This window comes from Mirounga angustirostris, unplaced genomic scaffold (genome assembly GCF_029215605.1).
Source record: "Mirounga angustirostris isolate CCGP_5_RB_7025 unplaced genomic scaffold, mMirAng1.0.hap1 SCAF_3, whole genome shotgun sequence".
In the NCBI taxonomy this organism is placed as follows: Eukaryota; Metazoa; Chordata; class Mammalia; order Carnivora; family Phocidae; genus Mirounga; species Mirounga angustirostris.
The window spans coordinates 51,848,769-51,867,890 of NW_026991711.1; the positions used below are offsets into that span (position 1 = coordinate 51,848,769).

Sequence of the window (19,122 nt, forward strand, 5' to 3'; positions counted from 1 at the left end):
TCAAGAAATTCAAAGCTGCCAAAAAGTTAATGGCAAAGACAGGACTTGATCTCTAAAACCCATATTCTTTCTTTCTTTCTTTCTTTTTTTTTAAAGATTATTTATTTATTTATTTGACAGAGAGAGAGACAGCGAGAGAGGGAACACAAGCCGGGGGAGTGGGAGAGGGAGAAGCAGGCTTCCCGAGGAGCAGGGAGCCTGATGTGGGGCTCGATCCCAGGACCCTAGGAACATGACCTGAGCCGAAGACAGACACTTAATGACTGAGCCACCCAGGCGCCCCTAAAACCCATATTCTTTCTTTTGCAATGGTACAAATTTAGTCTTATGCCGTTTCAGAGGAGGGAAAAGTTACACTCAGAATGACAAATCAGAAAAGGTTCCATGTAGAGGTAAAAATGCACCAAATCTTGAAGGATTAGAAGAGAAACAGTGCATTTTAGATGGAGGAATAAAGACAGGCATGGATATAAACTCAAAACTTGTGAGTAGGACATAGAATGGTCTAGTCTGGAATAAGCTGAACAGACATGAGGAAAATCCCACTAAAGAGAAAGTATGGACTATATAGGGAACCTGGGAACTCTATATTCACAATGGGCATCACTATTAGAAAAATAATCAACCAAGAGCATATGGGTCATGCTAATGATTGGATCTGTGCTGTCATCTTCATATATGAAGGGGAGCAAATGAAGAAAAAAAAAAAACCTGGTAAATTTAAGTATTTCAAAGCCCTACGATAATTCTTAATATAGAAATGTACTTTTATCCACAGAGGAAATACAGCTACAGAAGGTGACATATCAAGTGTCCTCTTTAACATCAAAGTAACATAACATTGTAGAAAACCAAATAAATAGATGTACTTCACAAATATGAGGCATGTAGTCTCTTCTGTTTGTAATACATACCATAAAAGTAATTATATCCATTAATCTTTTAAATTACCTAAATCATACAAAGGACAACATTTTGATTTTAACTAAAAAACAAATTAAATTGCCCAGCTTGCTCATTTTTATGAGATCTGATCATTAAAATATAAGATGGTAACACTTAAAAAATATACTGGTTGTATGTTTTATTCATGTATGTTTGGTGATGGTTTTACTTATCAAGAGAATGTGTTGAGTGGCCCATAACTAATTTTGTTGGAATGACATCTATAAACTAAACTGAATGTGACTGATTATTTAGATGGTGACATCATAAATCCACGAAAGGGAATCTAAAATAAACAAAGTAAAGACGTTAAGTAGGTCACCCATAGATCAGAGAAGTCTGGAACATTTTTTTGGACTGCTGCTTTTAGGTCTTTTAAAACATGTTTTTCTTAAAACAATTTTATGACCTTAAATTTTATGGCAAATATAGCTCTAAAGTTGTATATAATGAAAAAACTCCCCACATTGAAATAAAGTTTAATTAATGAAGATTCTTTAATATTATATATTTTAAATAGAAACAGAGTTTTTACTTCCAACTTCATATAATCAAATATTGCCAAATAGAGATACCTGGGTCCGTGTTAAAATGAGTAGATATTTTATTTGTAATATATCATCAATCAATAATGTAGCAATGGGTGCTATAAACAAAAATAATACAAATATTAGGCTTTGAAACTTATTACATTTTGAATTTAGAAAGTTTTTTCATAGATAACACATCTATATACTTATGTGGTCAATGTCAAAATTACCACAGAACATAAATAAGCAGCACATAATTCTTTACTATTTATGGATCTTTTGTTACCTTAAGACAAAAGGTTGGTATAAAAGACACTGTAGGCAGAAAGTAAGGCGTGGTATCTCTCTCTAATCTTCTAAACTTTCTAAAGCACCTTGAATACCATCTTCTTCTTGCCTATTTAAAGATACTAGAATACAGAGCTAAAAGATACTAGAAATGACCTTGTCTACCTTTCTTAATCAGAGATGAAAGAACTGAGACCCAAAGAAAAACCCAAAGACAAACAGTCTTAAACACATATATAAATTAAAGATTGAAAATCAATTATTTAAGCATTCATATAAAAAAGTTTAAAAAAGAAAAGCACATTAAACCTAAAGAAAATAAAAGGAAGGGTATAATAAAGACAAAATCAGAAATTAGTGAATAGAAAAGAAATACACAAAAGCCAAAAGTTGGTTGCTTGAACAGACCAATAACGTTGATAACCTCCTGGCAAAAATTATCATGAATAAAAGAGAGAGAAGGCAAATAACCAATACCAGGAATAAAAATGAAGATATCATGACTGAGACTAAGGTCAGTAAAATATCATATGATATTATAAACTCTATACCAGTAATTACAAGGAATAATTCCTAGAAAAATAAGACTTACCAAAACTTCCTATATCAATGAATTATAAGCAAAAGGCCTGTTTACAATCAGTGTGACAGTGACATACACCCAGAAATAATTACTAAGTACCTGTTTTATTTCTTTGCCTTTTTTTCTGATTGTGCTAAGTAACTTCCATAATTTACAATCAGAATTGATTGATGCAATTCAGCCTAATACATCCTTCTTTAAAAATATTTTGGTGTTCCATATATACAAATGGAAAAACTGCCCCATCATACAAAGGGACTCTCACATAAAGTACTTCATTTTTTCTGGGGCATAAATTTGTAAGCTAATTTCAATCTCTGATGTCATCTTTAAGAGAAATTGGGTTTTTGCTTGACGATTTTAAAAGCTAAAATTTAAATTCATTTGTTTTTGCTCTAAATTGACATTACACGCTTAAGTGACATCAGAATATACACTAATTAAAAGTTTCAAGTAATTACATATTTTTAAGGTCACCACTATATGGTAGAAACTAAATACAATGCAGCCAAAATAAAATAGCTCAAATTCTCCTAAGAATGAACAACTGCAATGCTCACTGTATCATACTTAAAATGTCAAAAATGAGTCTTTCCATGTGCCTTGTGGTTCAAAAACTAGAACTGTGATGTTATAAACAAAAGTTATTCAGGTGAGAACTAGCAAACTAGTCAATGAGTTTGATTCTTTCATTATTTTCCTCAAACTTTGTCCATTAGGTAGAAAAACTGGTTTTAAAGCTTAAAGGTGAAGGGGAAAAGTAGTCAGCTTTTCAGAGTCAGGGGAACATAAAATATTGAAATAATTATAAACAAGAACAGTATTATAGCTCCTTAAAGACAGAAATTATGTTTCTTATTTCTTTCTGTATCTTCTAAAACACCTAGTCCTATAATCTTGACATAGTAAATTCCTAAAAAAAAAAAAGGGAGGGGGGAGGGGGGGGAGTTGAAATATTTAGGTTTACATAAGGCATCATTCATACAAAGAAGAATCATGAGAAGTTGAGGAAATAGACTAGAAATTCTCTGAAAATGTAAGTGACCTATACAAGTTATGGAGTTGGGTGGGCCTTGCTATGCTCTATTAAAATTAGCAAATTAAAATTTGCACATATTTTGTTAAATTTATTCCTAAGTATTTCATATTTTTATGCTATTGTAAATAATATTTAAAAATTATTTTTTATTTAAATTCAATTAGCCAAGGTATAGTACATCATTAGTTTTTGATATAATGTTCAATGATTCATTAGTTGAATATAACACCCAGTGCTCATCATGTGCCCTTTTTAACTAAATACAAAACTAAAAAAAAAAAATTATTTTCCCACTGCCTATTGCTACTATATAAATATACAACTGATGCTGTACATTGACCTTGTATCCTGTGACCTTTCTCAATTCACTTATTCTGATGGCTTTTTTTTTCCGTAGATTTCCCAGAATTTTCTATATATACAATCATGTCATCTTTAAATAAAGACAATTTTACTTCTTCCATTTAAACATGCATTTTAGTTTTAGTTTTTTCTTGTCTTATTGCACTGGTAGGGCCTCCAGCATAATGCTGAATAGTGAATATCCTTGCCTTTTCCTCATCATAGAAAGAAAGCAGCTTTTCACCATTAAATATAAGTTAGCTACAGGTTTTTCATAAATACTTCTTATCAAGGGGTGCCTGGGTGGCACAGTTGCTTAAGTGCCTGTCTTTGGCTCAGGTCATGATCTCAGGGTCCTGGGATCGAGCCCCTCATTGGGTTCCCTGCTCAGTGGGGAGCCTGCTTCTCCCTCTCCCCTCCCCCTGCTTCTGCTCTGTGTGTCTGCCTTTCTCTGTCAAATAAATAAATAAAATCTTTAAAAAAAATGCCTCTTTTCAAGTTGAGGAAGTTTCCTTCTATTTTTAATTTGCTGTAGTGTTTATTATGAATGGGTATTAAATCTTTCCAAATGCTTTTTTTGCAATGATTGAGATGATCACATGGTTTTTCCTTTATGCTGTAAATTAAATGGATTACATTATTTGATTAATTAAGTCAACCTTATATTCCTGGGATAAAACCCACTTGGTTATGATGTATTATCCTTTTTATAGATTTTTGAATGTGATTTGTTAATACTTGTTAAGGGTTTTTTGTATCCATGTTCATGGAAAATGCTGAACTGTAATTTATTTCTACAATGCAGGTCTGCTGGTGAAAAAATATTCTCAGCTTTTGTTTTTCTGAAAATGTCTTTATTTTTAAAGAATTTTTTGCCAAATACATTATTCTACACTCACTTTTTTTCTTCTTTTGGCACTTTCAAAACAATTATTTCACTGAATTGTGGTATTTATTTCACATGAAAAATCAGCAGCCGTTTTTATCATTTTCCCCTGTATATAATATGTCTTTTTTTCCTCTGGCAGTTTTAAAGCTTTTGTTTTTCAATTTACAATAATTTGAGTATAATGTACTTTGTTGTGGTTTCCTGTTTATCCTGCTTGAGATTCACTGAGTTTCCTGGATTGGTGATCTTATACTTTCAATCAAATTTGGGAATTTTTCCACCATTCTATCTTCAAATATTGTTCTGCCCCATTCTTTCTCCTTTCTTTGGAGACTCCAATTGCTCAGATGTGAAACTGTTTTTTTAGGGTTGCCATTCCCATATTGAGAAGTCCTAATTATTGCCTCATTATGCTTATTTTCTCCTTTTAAATACCTAAATATATTTATGGTAACTGTTTTATAGTCCCTGTCTGCTAATTCCACCATCTGTCATTTTTGGGTTTATTTATTTTTTTTTTTTTTAAGATTTTATTTGTTTGCGAGAGAGAGAATGAGAGACAGCATGAGAGGGAGGAGGGTCAGAGGGAGAAGCAGACTCCCCGCTGAGCAGGGAGCCCGATGCGGGACTTGATCCCGGGACTCCAGGATCATGATCTGAGCCGAAGGCAGTCGCTTAACCAACTGAGCCATCTAGGCGCCCCTTTGGGTTTATTTCTATTGACCAATTTTCCTGCTTCTTTGTATGTCTAGTAATTTTCTATTGAATGCTTGACATTTTGAATGCTATGTGTTGTTCAATGGATTTTGCAGTCTTCTTTCATTTCATGTTAAGTTTGTTTGGTTAAGAAGTTAATGTACTTTTGAATAAGATTGATCTTTTAAAGACATTTCCCCCTAACATCCATCCCCTTAGTTTTTAAAGTCATTCTGTATGAGAAAAATTTCTAAAATACTACCAAATAGCAAGAATCCTTGTTTTCTCAAGAGTTATGTTTTAACTTATTAAGGATGGGCATAGAGTAGCTTTTATTCTAGGAGTAGATTGGTTCTACCTCTAATGCACAGACTTTATAGAATATCTTCTGAATATCAGGAGTGTTTAAGGAAGGCTCCTAACCACCTGGGAGCTCTGGTAGTTGTTCAGCTCACAGATCCCTGGTAGTTTTAAGTTTCCTAGTGTTTGTTAGTCTTGTACAGTTTTATAATTCTTTACTATGGTAGGACTAATCAGGTACCACTTACTCCATAACAGTCAGAGGTGTAAATCCCAAGAGGGAGCTTCTGACCATCTCCCAGCTTTACATTGTTTCTCTTCTCTTTCTCCTATGACTCATTAGTTCTGCCTTCTTTTCTCCTACATTTTTCTCTTAAGAACATATCATTATTTAATGAAAGGACCCAAATGAGAAATTAATTCTTGCAAATCAACCCAACATTTTTTTGCACTACACAGTATTTTTTACCTCCTGGGATTAAAATAATAATTCAATCTAGTTTTAAGTTGCTTATTACTTGGTATATTCTTTGATTTCTCTATTTCTTTCTCTTTCTCCCTCTCCCCATCTCTCTCTGTCTATCTGTCTCTCTCTCTATTTTGGCGGATGTGCTACTTACTTTTATTTTAGAAAGATTTAGAACAGGCTGACTGAGAAAACTAAAACAATTCATGTCAAGAGTATCTATATGATTAAAAGCTCTCCCTGGGGGCACCGGGGTGGCTCAGTCGTTAATAAGCATCTGCCTTCGGCTCAGGTCATGATCCCAGGACGCTGGGATCGAGCCCCACATCGGACTCCCTGCTCCGTGGGAAGCCTGCTTCTCCCTCTCCCATTCCCCCTGCTTGTGTTCCCTATCTCGCTGTGTCTCTCTCTGTTAAATAAATAAATAATAATAAAATCTTAAAACTAACTAACTAAATAAATAAAAGCTGTCCTTGAACCAGCATTCCGACCACACAAAACTAAATAATCCACAAAGTGTTTATAAGGAAGGCAAGGAGACTAATAACTTACTTCTTCTACATTTTTGGTTCCTCACCTCATACCTGAGATCATATAGTTTATTGGTTCTCCTTGTGAGCTATTTTAGCTTCCTGTTAGTGAATGGGCTTAGTCTCTACATATTTTTATTCTAATTTAAGAGCCTTTATGTTGGTGAAATCTGCTCCTAGAATGTAATGTTCAACACTCTCTGTCCACAAAATATCTATTAATTCATGTTTATAAAGCATTAGTCACTAAAAAAATAAATTTTCCAACGTTTTATTGCCTTTTAAGGAAAAGAGAGATAAGGACAGGAGGAACAAAAATGAAACTGGTTTATAAAATGGGTTTTAAGAAAGTATTTTTAAATTGTGCTGGGAGAAAAATAAATGATTAAACTAGATCTCAAGAGGTTATGGGTCTTATACTCTTACCTGTGCAGCTGGATGTATTCTCGGGGTCTGTTGAGCAGGTGAAGGAATCTGTCAACAACCTTGTTTTTTCCTACACCCTGTAATTACACAGCGAACATTAAGTAAAAAGAGACTTTTGTGGAAGTAAAACAAACCAGAATAATCTGTTGCCAAAACCTACTTTCTCAAAGTTTGTACTTTTTCAGCTCATAATGAAAATATACACATATACATACATACACACATATATGTTTACATATAGCAAACAAATATAGTTTCTCTGACATAAAGGCTTTTTAAAAAATTTACTTCTAAATACACTAGCTTCATTTACATCAAATACACTAAACATGCTCTTCTTATTTAAAAGGAACTTCATAATTATTTTTAGCCCTCTACAGCTAGTTTTATCTTTTTTTTTTTTTTTAAGATTTTATTTATTTATTTGACAGAGAGAGACACAGCGAGAGAGGGAACACAAGCAGGGGGATTGGGAGAGGGAGAAGCAGGCCTCCCGCCAAGCAGGGAGCCCGATGCGGGGCTCGATCCCAGGACCCTGGGATCATGACCTGAGCCGAAGGCAGGCGCTTAACGACTGAGCCACCCAGGCGCCCCTACAGCTAGTTTTTTCTGCTTCATAATTTTACACTGAAGTTTAGACATTACAATACAATATTAACAATTTCAGATTTGAAAAATGGCATCAAAGGCAATAAAGTAAGTATAAAAACAATGATTTTTTCTTATCAATTCTTTGGAAGTATGGTTTCCAGTTACAGGCAGATAAATATAATACTATACTTCTGTTTTAATAAAACGCTCATTCTTCTCTCCTTCTATCCTACTTTCTAATCCTTCAAAACCATGGAAACCTAAATTATAACCAGGGTTTATTAGTAACTCTCAACTATATCTGCTCTTGTCAGCAATGTCCTCATTTCCTTGCCACTTATTGATGCTGAGAGTTGCTGTCCTTTGGTGGAAGACAGACTGTTAAAAATGGAAACCACTCCCATGCCAGCTCCCCATTTTAAAGTTTTCACTTAGAGGTGGAATACTGTATTAATGGGATGTGACTCTTTTAACAAGTGGGTTGTGTGGGAACAGTAGAAGTGGTTAAAAAGCTAAATTCCATATATCATATGTTCTAGCAATAAATAACTTATTAATTTCTTATATCCTGCCAGACTCTATCCTAAGTATATCATGTGTTATTTCATTTAATCCTAACAGTTCTACGAGGTAGGTAGTATGATTACTCCAACCTCACAAATCAAGACACCAAGACTCAGAAAAGCTAAGCAACATGTTCATGGTCACACAGCTAATCACAGGGGAACCAGGATTCAAATCCAGGTCTGTCTGATTCTGATGCTAATGCTTTTTTTAGTCCCAACATTATGGATTATACTTCTTTCAGTCTGAAACTGATTTAGGTAAACTGGGCCTTGAATTTTCTCTTTCCCCACTTCTAGGAATCCATTTCTAAAGAAATAATTAGGCAGATCAGGGAAATGCATGGCGCTGAGCAGTAAGAGCAGAAGAAGCCCAATAGAAGGAAGCAGGCATTATTATTGATTTTTCTGCTACATCCTCAAATGTCTTGTAAAGAAATCAGTCTATAAGCACGAAGGATAGAAATTCAAATCAATCAAATGAGTATTTATTGAGCATCATCATAGTCCTAGAACTGTGACAGTTCCTCTAAGATAAACAAATTCTCAAAGAAATTATGAGAATTTGTCCTTCACAATTCTCAAAAGAAGGCAAGACACATACATACATGTGGAGCACAGAAGACAAGCCACCAGTGTAGCTAAACAGTTGTTAATTTATATGATATAGGTTCTTTTTTTTTTTTTTTTTTCAAGTAGGTTCTGTACCCAACTGAACTCACAACCTTGAGATCAAGAGTCACATGCTCTATCAACTGAGCCAGCTAGGAGCCCCTTTGATATACGTTCTAATAGCCTTAGAATCTTTCTCTTCTCTTTGGTCCACTAAATATGTCATAAGATCATAGATGCAAGAGAGACTAAGGGGACTGGACTGATTACCAACTACTTAATAAGACAGAGGTATGAAGCACACATAGACAGTAGCAAGCAATTAAGATCCATTGTACATCCTCGACTCAGAGAGAAACACAATGAAATCAATGTTTAAAGAAGGTCAATATAACAATACTATGCAAAATATACTGATTGACAAAAGGAGAAACTGGTATCTAGGAGATTTATTGTTTACTCATTCAACATAGAAACAAACATTTATTGAGTGCTGGCACGTGTCAGGAGAGATAGCAGTGAACAAGACAGATAAAGTTTCTGCTCTTATGGAGCTTCCATTTCAGGAGTGTGGAGACAGATAGATTGGAACGTAGATTAGAAAAGTAGGTAGAAAGGCAGCAAGATGTAATTAGACAACCAAATAAATAAGAAAGGTATCAAATAGTGATATTCTCTACACACAATTAAGATAGGGTGAGGCAATACTGACTGGGTGGTTATTAATATTGATTCAGAAGTGAAGACTTTTCCTTAGGTAACTTTAAGCTCAGATCTAAATGACAAGGAGCCAAGTGCTATAACGATCACAAAAGGGGCATTCCAGGAGAAGAGTTGCTATAGCTGATCCTCTAAAGTGGAAATAAGCTCAGGATATTTGAGGAACAGCCAGTGTGTTCAAGTGTTGTGGGCCAGAAAAGAATATATAAGATAAAGAAATAAAAGTAAGTAGGGCTGTGGGGCGCCTGGGTGGCTCAGTCCTACTCTTGATTTCGGCTCAGGTCATAATCTCAGGGTGGTCAGATCGAGCCCTGGGTCAGGCTCTGTACTCAGCAGAAGTCTGTTGGGGATTCTCTCTCCCTCTGCCCCTCCCCACTGCTCTGTTTTTCTCTCTCTAAAATAAATAAATAAATCTTAAAAAAAAAAAAAAGGTAAGTAGGGTCTAATCAAATAAGTTTTACAAGCCAAGTTGAAGAAGTGGGATTTTATTCTATGAGATGGGGAGCCACTGGAAGATTTTTTTAGCAGAGAAGTGGCATGAACTAATACAGATCATAAAAAAAATCACTTTGGTTAGGTATGGAGAGTGAATTATAAGGGAGGGAGTAAGGATGGAAACCAGGAAGCCAGTTGGAATGCTACTCCAAGAGCCCAGGTGAGAGATGGTGATGGCTTAGATTAGGGAGGTATAAATGGAGAAGAATGGATTCCAGCTGTTTTGCAAGAAAGTTGACAAAACTGGCTGATGGACTGGATACGGGAGGATAAAGGAAAAGAAAGATCAAAGATTACTTCTAGGGCGCCTGGGTGGCTCAGTTGGTTAAGCGACTGCCTTCGGCTCAGGTCATGATCCTGGAGTCCCGGGATCGAGTCCCGCATCGGGCTTCCTGCTCGGCAGGGAGTCTGCTTCTCCCTCTGATCCTCCATCTCATGCTCTCTCTCTCTGTCTCATTCTCTCTCTCAAATAAATAAATAAAATATTTAAAAAAAAAAAAAAAGATTACTTCTAGATAGTTCCTTGAGCAAAAAGATGGGAAAGGCTGGGGGGGGGGGGGGGGGGAGTCTTTTTTTCCCAGAGGAAAATCAAGAGCTAACTCTTTCTCCAAAGCACTTATTATCATTTAACATTCTAACAATTGATTTACTTGTGTGTTATCCTTCTCCCAGACTGGAAATAGCTCACTGAGAAGCTGGTTTTGTTCACTACTGTATTGCTAGTGTCTAGAACAGTGCTGGCACAAAGTAGGCACTCAAGTATGGGTCATATGAATTAATGATGTCTCCATCTCTGGCAGAAACCCCAGTCATCCTCAGTACTTCTCACTCCACCTCCCAATTCATAACTAATTCCTCTCATTTCTACCTCCAAAATATATCTTAAGTTTGCCAAATTTCTCTGGAATCATTTAAAACCAAAGGAATGTCATGTCTTGTCTAGAACAGTGCTTCTCGTGCTTTGATTAGCAAATGAGTCAGCTTTGAGATCTTATTAAAATGCAGACTGATTCAGGAGGTCTGGGGTGGGGTCTGAGACTATGTATTTCTAAGACATTTCCAGGTTGGCACCAATGCTGCTGGTCTGCAGACTGTACTTTGTACAGCAAGATACATATCTGCAGTAGTCTCATAACTGAGTTCCCTACATTCATTCATGCTATTTTGAATGTATTTTCCATACTGTAGCTGGAGTAATCTTCTTAACAGATAAATTAGATCATGTCATTCTCCTGCTCAACCCCATCTGATAGCTTCTCACTGCATTTAGAGTAAATTTGAAAATCCTTCCTGTGGCCTGCAAGGTCCTACCCATCCCTCCAGCCCTCCTGTGTGTCACTCTTTTCCTCCCAAACACTGTTCTAGTCACACTCAACTTCCTTCAGTAAAAGATTCCAAGCTCTTCCTACCTCAGGGCTTTGCACAAGCATATCCTTCTCCTCAGGGAGAGCTTTTCTCTCACTCGCTATCCTAGCCATTCTCATTCATTATCTTAATCCCCTCCTCAAAAAGGCCTTTACTACCTTCCGATATAAGTCAGGTCCTTCCTCATCTCCCACACTCACCTGTATTTTTTCCTTCTTAAGCATAAATAGATTTATATGAGTGACAACTTGTTTAAAGTCTCTCTTATTCACTATTCTATGAACTGAAAGTGCCATGGGGGGCAGGTCCAGGCCTATTTACTGCTATATCCCCAGAGCCCTGCACAGAGACTGACAGAAAAAGGTACTCAATAAATATGTGTCCAGTGAATGAATGAATGCAGAGAATTTGGAAAGTACCGGAAAAGGGTATAAATCCCAGTAAGATATATACTGTGACCATCTTAAAAAAGATCATGAATACTTGAAACTGTGCTGAGTTACAGACTTCTAAAAACCGGACAAGATTTGCAAATGATCCAATTTATACATTTCGCCTGTGAAAGATTCAGTTATCAGAGCTGACTGTCAAAATGACAAACACATGAAAGTAAGAACAATGGATCATTTCATCCTCTAGGAAACTGATATCTAACTGGATTTCTCCCCAAAATAGTTATAAGCCTAACACGGAAACAAAGAGAAGGAAAATATTTTCACATTTGCATGTACACTACAAAGCTTTAAGCTTTAAATGGCATGCTACAACAAACATAAAATTTAAAATCTATACATTCAGATGAGTAAAATGTATTTGTTAATATGTCACATCTGTTAACTTCAATGAATCTAGAGAAAAGCAAGCATCATAAGTGCATTGTAATGTTAGAAATATAGAGGATTTCCTGAAAGAAACAATCATGAAAAGCTACGATTGGGAGTTCCTGTTCCCTCCCCACTTCCCAAGTTACTGAATCAGCCATGGTTTCTCAGACTGCTCCTGAGCAACACGCTATTTTAGGGGCTTACAAGTCCCATAAATGTAGGATGGGACGTGACTTCCCCAGCTGCCACTAGGGAGTTCTTTTGCTGTTTTCTTTATATTAGGGTCTTCAGAACGTCAACCTCAGCTGTCTTCTTGCTCCATATACTCTCTCTGGGCAATCTCATTCACTCCCATAACTGGAGTTATCACACATGGCTCACACTTCTTTCCTAAGCTCCAGCTGAGATTCCCTATCCCTAACTGTCGATTGAACTTCTGCACCAGATGTTCATACTGGACTCATTATGCTGCCACCGAAACCTACTCCTTTTTCTTTTTAATCCCAGTATATAAGAGTATTGCCATGCACCCAGCTGCTCAATGAATGAATCTTGGAATGTTTCTGAATACTCTGTTTTTTTCCCATGACCTCCTTCAAAATGTCACTAGAACCTGTGTGGTCTCTACCTGCAAAATGTTTTTATTCTTTCTTCTCACTCCTTTCTCTTTCTTTCCTTCCTATCTTCCCTCCCTCCCTTTTCTAATTCATCAACTATTTTAACACACAATGTTATAGGCACTGTACTAGCTGAGCAAGATATGAAGGTAAATAGAACAGCCACAACCCATGGCCGCACTTACAGCTTACAATCTAGTGGGAAACACAGACAAGTGAGCAAATACAATAGATACACCCGTAACAAGTGCTGTGATATGGGACATCCAAGATGCCTGAAGATTTTAGCAAAGGGCTCAGCAAGGCCCACCACACACTGTGATGTTTACTGGGGGATATCAAGGACTTAAGGAGGTAAAGGGGAAGAGGAGGAAGAGGAGTGTTCCAGATGGAGAGAACAGTATGTGTAAAGACTTGAGGGTAATCGTGAGCTGGAGTGCTGGGCAGGTCTGAGAGAAGTCAAAGGCCAGAGCAGGAATGAGGGGAGGGAATGGCAAGAAACAAAACAAAGATGGCAGGCAGGGTCTAGCCCTGGCAAAGCCCTGGAAACCACTTAGAAGAGTCTGGACTGTTTCCGAAAAGCAGTAGAGGAGTCAGAGGATCAGATGTTGATTTTTGGAAAACCGCTCTGCTATTATAATGACCTGGCAGAGAGAAAGAATGAAAGCACAGGAAAGCAGCTGGGAAACTCCTTCAACCAAGAGGAGATGATGGTGGCTTCAACGAAGGAGCAGAAGAAATGGAGGGATTTAAGAGATATTAGGGAAAAGAACTAACAGGATCTGGTGACGGGCTGGATGTGGGGATGGAGAGACAGAGAAGTCAAAGCTTCTATCTTGGGCAACAGGGGGAAGGTGGTGCCATTTACTGACAAATGAAACAGGGGAGAAGTGCATTTGCCGGGTAGGGGAGGGAAATCTAGTTTTAAAAACAGGCAGTTTAATTTTGGATTGTTTACTCTGAAGTGCCTGCTTCCCATATCTGCTCCTTCTTCTCCAATGCACTGTCACTACTCAAGGGAGGCCCATCGCCTTGCTCCAAATCTTAGAAAAGATCCTACTTGGTGTCCCTCCTCCACACTCACAACAGGCCAGCCCACAAGTTGTTTAGTTATTTTTCTAAAACAGATCTCATCAGGTCATTTTTGACTTCATTTTAAAAGCTCTGACAGTTCCTTTGAGGAAATGCTAAAAGCATAACCTCAGAAGGAATTTCTGTAAATATCCTGAGCAAAAAGGAACAATTACAATGATCTGCTCTTTCCAATCGTAGTTTTCGCCTAGAACAGAAAATCCTGAGGATTACTTTAATTAAATAAATACATAAATAGTATCTTACTTTTCCACCATAAAAGTTACACATACTCATTTTCCTTACTGGGAAATATAAAAAACAAAACATTACCCAATGTGCAACTGCTAAAACAAATCTGCTACCATTTTCATTTTGTTCCTGTGAATATTTATCTTTACTTGTCATTATTCTGTATGTAAAATGTGTATTCTTTAATAGAAACTAGGATGAAATAAATAGCTTTTACATCATTATTAACTCTTTTTTTTAATTTATTTTTTTTATTTTTTATTTTTTATTTATTTGAGAGAGAGAGAATGAGAGACAGAGAGCATGAGAGGGAGGAGGGTCAGAGGGAGAAGCAGACTCCCTGCTGAGCAGGGAGCCCGATGCGGGACTCGATCCCGGGACTCCAGGATCATGACCTGAGCCGAAGGCAGTCGCTCAACCAACTGAGCCACCCAGGCGCCCCCATCATTATTAACTCTTAATGAGGATAATATTTAGTGAGTGAAAATTTAAAAAGGGAAAAGGAAGCTGTGGAATGAGAGATCCGAAAAAATACAAACTGCCTTGGGACGCCTAGGTGGCTCAGTTGGTTAAGCGTCTGCCTTAGGCTCAGGTCATGATCCCAGGGTCCTGGGATCGAGTCCCGCATCAGGCTCGTAGCTCCACGGGAAGCCTGCTTCTCCCTCTGCCTGCAGCTCCCCCTGCTTGTGCTCTCTCTCTCTGTCAAATAAATAAATAAAATCTTTAAAAAAAAATACAAATTGTCTCATGAGAATGGTGCTTTCTTTTACATTACTGTTCTGTCTCATTGTGTTCTTTCTGACAATCTACTGGAGAGAAGGACTTCTGAAGAGGTAGAAGTCAGATGGCCCTTTAACTACAGGATTAAGAGAAGTAGGGAATATATTATGTCCCACAGACAGGGATCAAACAGATAGGAAGTAAACATGCTTTCAGTTTCTGTAAGAGAAAAGATCAGGGACCAGGACTTTAAGGACTTTGAAAGATTCTGGGATTCTTTCAAATTCCTCAGGTTTATTATTTTAGTTATCCTGTTTCCTCAGAGAGATTAGCAGTAAAATACTTTAAAGAAAAAGGCTGTAGACTTGTCTTCCAAGAATATCCATAACTTGGAAACACCATCTGTATCTCATCAAGGGGAAGGAGGAGAAGGGAGTAGAGCAGGAGAGAGGACCTAAAGAGGAATGGAAAGCAGGCAAGAAAAGATGAGTCTAGGGATGGGGTTTGGGCTAAGAGTAAATGTCCTGGAACTTAGATGTTGAAGGATCCCTGCTGTAGCAGGTAAACTTGCAAACTGCTGTGTCAGCCCTCTGTAAGTCTCACTCAAACAGGTACTTTTTTTTTTTATTTTTAAAGATTTTATTTATTTATTTGAGAGAGAGAGCATGAGCAGGGGGAGGGGCAGAGGGAGAAGGAGAAGCAGACTCCCCGCTGAGCAGGGAGCCCGATTCGGGGCTCAATTCCAGGAACCTCAGCTGAAGGCAGACGCTTAATAGACTGAGCCCCCCAGGCACCCCCTCATTCAAACATGTTCTTCATCAACCAACAGCCTCCAGAACCTTTGTGCTTCCACATCTTTGCTTATGTTTTTTGTTCTGACTAGAACAGCCCATCCTTCCCCCATCCAGCCATCTTCTTCCACTCACTCCTTAGTGTTCTGATGAAATGTCTCACTTCCCAGAAGCTTTGCCTGACTTTCCCATTCTTTTTTCTCCTGCTCTGAGCACCAGAATGGTTTCCCCCTTTGGGTTCCTAAACCAGTCTGACAGCACTCACCACACTGTACTCTAGTAACGTGTCAGGTGCATCGGCAAGAGGACTGGCTCCATGGGGCCAGGATCAGCCCCCAGTTCATGGGCCTCTCACTGGCGCCTCACATATAACCCGCGGGGAATAACTACTAAAATTTGAGAAAAGAAAGTTAAGAAAGGAAAGGGAAGTCATGCGACGTGCTCCTGCTAAAGGAGGGAGAAAGCTGTTCCAGGAAGCTTCTGCTCCCTTTGAGCAAACAAAGAGGAGGAAGCTAACATTTATGGAGCCCTCTGCTGTATGCATACACACCCCTTCAGTGCTTAATCACTTGAATCCTCACGCCAGCCCATGTGAGTTGGAGGTAATGTACCTGTTTTGGAGAGAAGCAAAGTTAAATTCTAAGTAGTTAAGAACCTTGCACACAGTGGGATTTGAAGGCACATCCATTCTGATTGAACAGATTGGGCTGTTTTCTGTTTCGCCATACTGCAAAGAAAATGTCAAGACGTTGCCTCCCTGAACTGATGTACATGGGAGTTTAAATCCTGATGTCACAGAGTCAAGATCAGTGACTCCAAGGTTATAATAGCCTAAAACATGTGTCCAGGAACTCCCTGTATAGAATCCAAGGTTCAAGAGGGAGAACACTAAGAAAGTCAAATGGGATCTTTCCTTCTGCAGTAATTTTTAAAATGGACTCCAAGGAGTGTTTACCACTGCTAGTATTCGCTTTCCCTCACGTGTTTCTCTGAACTTAGGGCATTCCTTCCAGTTCCCCCTAATTCTTTAATAACGTTCATGGAGTTAGATCAGTCTGTTTAGTATTTATAGATGATTTCTGCCTAGTGTCCTCATTTCATTTTTTAAAAAGCCACTATATGATGGTCATTAACAACTGCCAACGGCAGTAAAAAATACCAAACTAAAGAGACTAATGTTACAGTAAAATCAGGAGAAATAAATGACAGCTGCTTTTTTTAACCTTAAAATGTCCATCAAATGTTGAACTTTCTAATTCTTTGCTTCTACCTGAAAACCTTAATATAAGAGCAGTTAAGAGACCTGGATTATGCTCTCTGCTTCATCTGTCCCCAGATGGAGGTCTCTACCACCATCTGAGCCTAGATTTGCTCATTTGAATATAGAGGGCCTAGACAAGCTGGTCTCTAAACACTATTTTTATTCTAATATTCTGTAATCCCATAATAAAATGTGAAATTACTGCTCTATGAATCTTTGGAAATTTCTTATTTTCTGAATTCTCTCAGCAAACATACATTACTTAGGTAATCAAAAAAAATTTTATTAAAACTGAATAGTAAACAATCCTAAACATTTGCACAATGTCTTCCCTGTCACAGAGCCAAGGAACAGCACCCAAAAGTCAGATGAGAAGACATACATTTCAACTGCACTACAGGTTTGCTTGGCTCAAAAATACACTGACTTATAAAGCTTTCTGTCTAAGTCATAACCTCTTTTTCAAACAGGAATAATAAAAGCCACATCCCTGCAATATCTCTTTGAAATACCGTGTTGCTATAAATGGCAAAGGTATACTCTTAGGTAGTTTGGTCATTAGGTATGACCAAAGAAGCTATGACAAATACTGTGGGGGGAAAAAGAATCAATGTATGTGCAAGAACAAAATACAGATTGAGAATAACTGCAGGAAAAAAATTCACTAAGAAACACTGGATCAACAGACTAAATATGAGAGACAAGGTGGTAGAATGGTAAAGAATTTCCAGATTGCAATTCAAGCAACTTCACTAAGCAAGGGGTTGGAGAAGCGACACAACACAATGTAACATAAAATAAAGATGAATGTCACTGTATTTGATAAACCCAAGTATTTCATAGGCTTGGGGCTCCCAGGCTGCTGGGGCTACTGGAAGCACAACATACTTAGTTATCAAATTCTCTGCTGCCACTACCAGCTGGGTACTACAGGCAAGAAGATTTTGGGACAAAGTGTTCAGTCCCTTCACAGGTACTAGACAATTACGCTGGCATGGCAACATGGTATTTTTCTGATGTTGCATGGTAGTAACCTGCCAGGGCTCAGTTCAAATGATTAATTAGCAAAATTCTCACATTCTTTAATTTGGCAATAAAATATTCACAGTCTCTCAATACTAAATAATTCAACAAACATGACTTTATCAGGAGAAAAACAGTCCATGATCACAGTAAGCCTATGATTAATAGGTGGAATGAGATACAAAGAATTATATAGAATTATATAGTAATAATGCACATAGAGTTCTGCTTAGTTGGCACTAAATATATGTTTACTGATTTTCATCATGTATAAATATCTCAAAGTCAAAGGCTACGAAGATCAGAAAAGAAAGCAGTTATTTCTAGCCTGGAAAAAAAATGGATATGGTTTGATGTCATTGTACAAATTAATCAGGGACTTAAACTGGCTTAACAAAATATACTCTATACAGTATTTCCTCAGAAGTTTATCAATATTGGTATAATTCTGAATAAAATGTTTATATTCATGAACATTTGTTAGCACCTCTCAGGATAAAGAGAACAGGAAGGTATATCTTTCCTTTTTCAAAGAGACTATATATTTCCTTTTTCAGCTAAATACACAGCCTTTGTTTAAATGCTGACTGAAATGAACCAACTGTAAAATGACACTTTTGGAAATAACTGAGGAAAACTGAAAAGAGAGTATCATAGTATATTCAGGGATTATTATCAATTTGCTCAGTGTAATAATGAATTGTGGGTGTATTAGAAATAAATACTGAGATAGCTATGAGAAAAATGCATTATGTAAAAGAATAATGTATGAAAAGACAACATAAAAAAGTGTAGAGGAAATAGATAAAACAAGTTGGATAAAATGTTAATTTTTGAGGCTAAGTAACTAGCACAAAGGGGTTCATTATATACTCTAGTTTTTGTAGAAAGTTAGAAAATGCCCTGTACTCCATATATGAAGCATTGTCCTGGCCTACTATAAGCACTCAACCAAAGTTAGCAATTACACAGTATTACTGTTGTTGCTGTTGTTACTATTGTTACTAGTGTAAGTATTAGAGTGCTGTGTTGGAAAAATAAGTTTGAGCTTGGGAGGTCTGAGCCTTAACTCTGCCATAACTAGCTAATATGATCTTGAGCAAATATTTTAACCTTTTTGAGTTTTAGAAGGCTGATTTGTAAAATGTATTTACCTCAAAAGGCTGTTGTGGAACTAAATGAC

General features: G+C 37.2%; 1 protein-coding gene across 10 annotated transcripts in view; it reads right to left on the minus strand.

Moving 5' to 3' along the window:
• Positions 1-19,122, minus strand: part of VWA8 (von Willebrand factor A domain containing 8) — a 344,595-nt gene that overhangs the window by 164,742 nt on the left and 160,731 nt on the right. For all 10 annotated transcript variants that reach the window (XR_010409990.1, XM_064586049.1, XM_064586051.1 and 7 more), the window contains one exon: positions 7,035-7,111. Coding sequence is in view for 9 of the 10 variants with exons in the window: in XM_064586049.1 (XP_064442119.1) it covers positions 7,035-7,111 (77 nt within the window). In the remaining variant the exon portion in view is untranslated. The remainder of the gene's footprint in view (positions 1-7,034; positions 7,112-19,122) is intronic.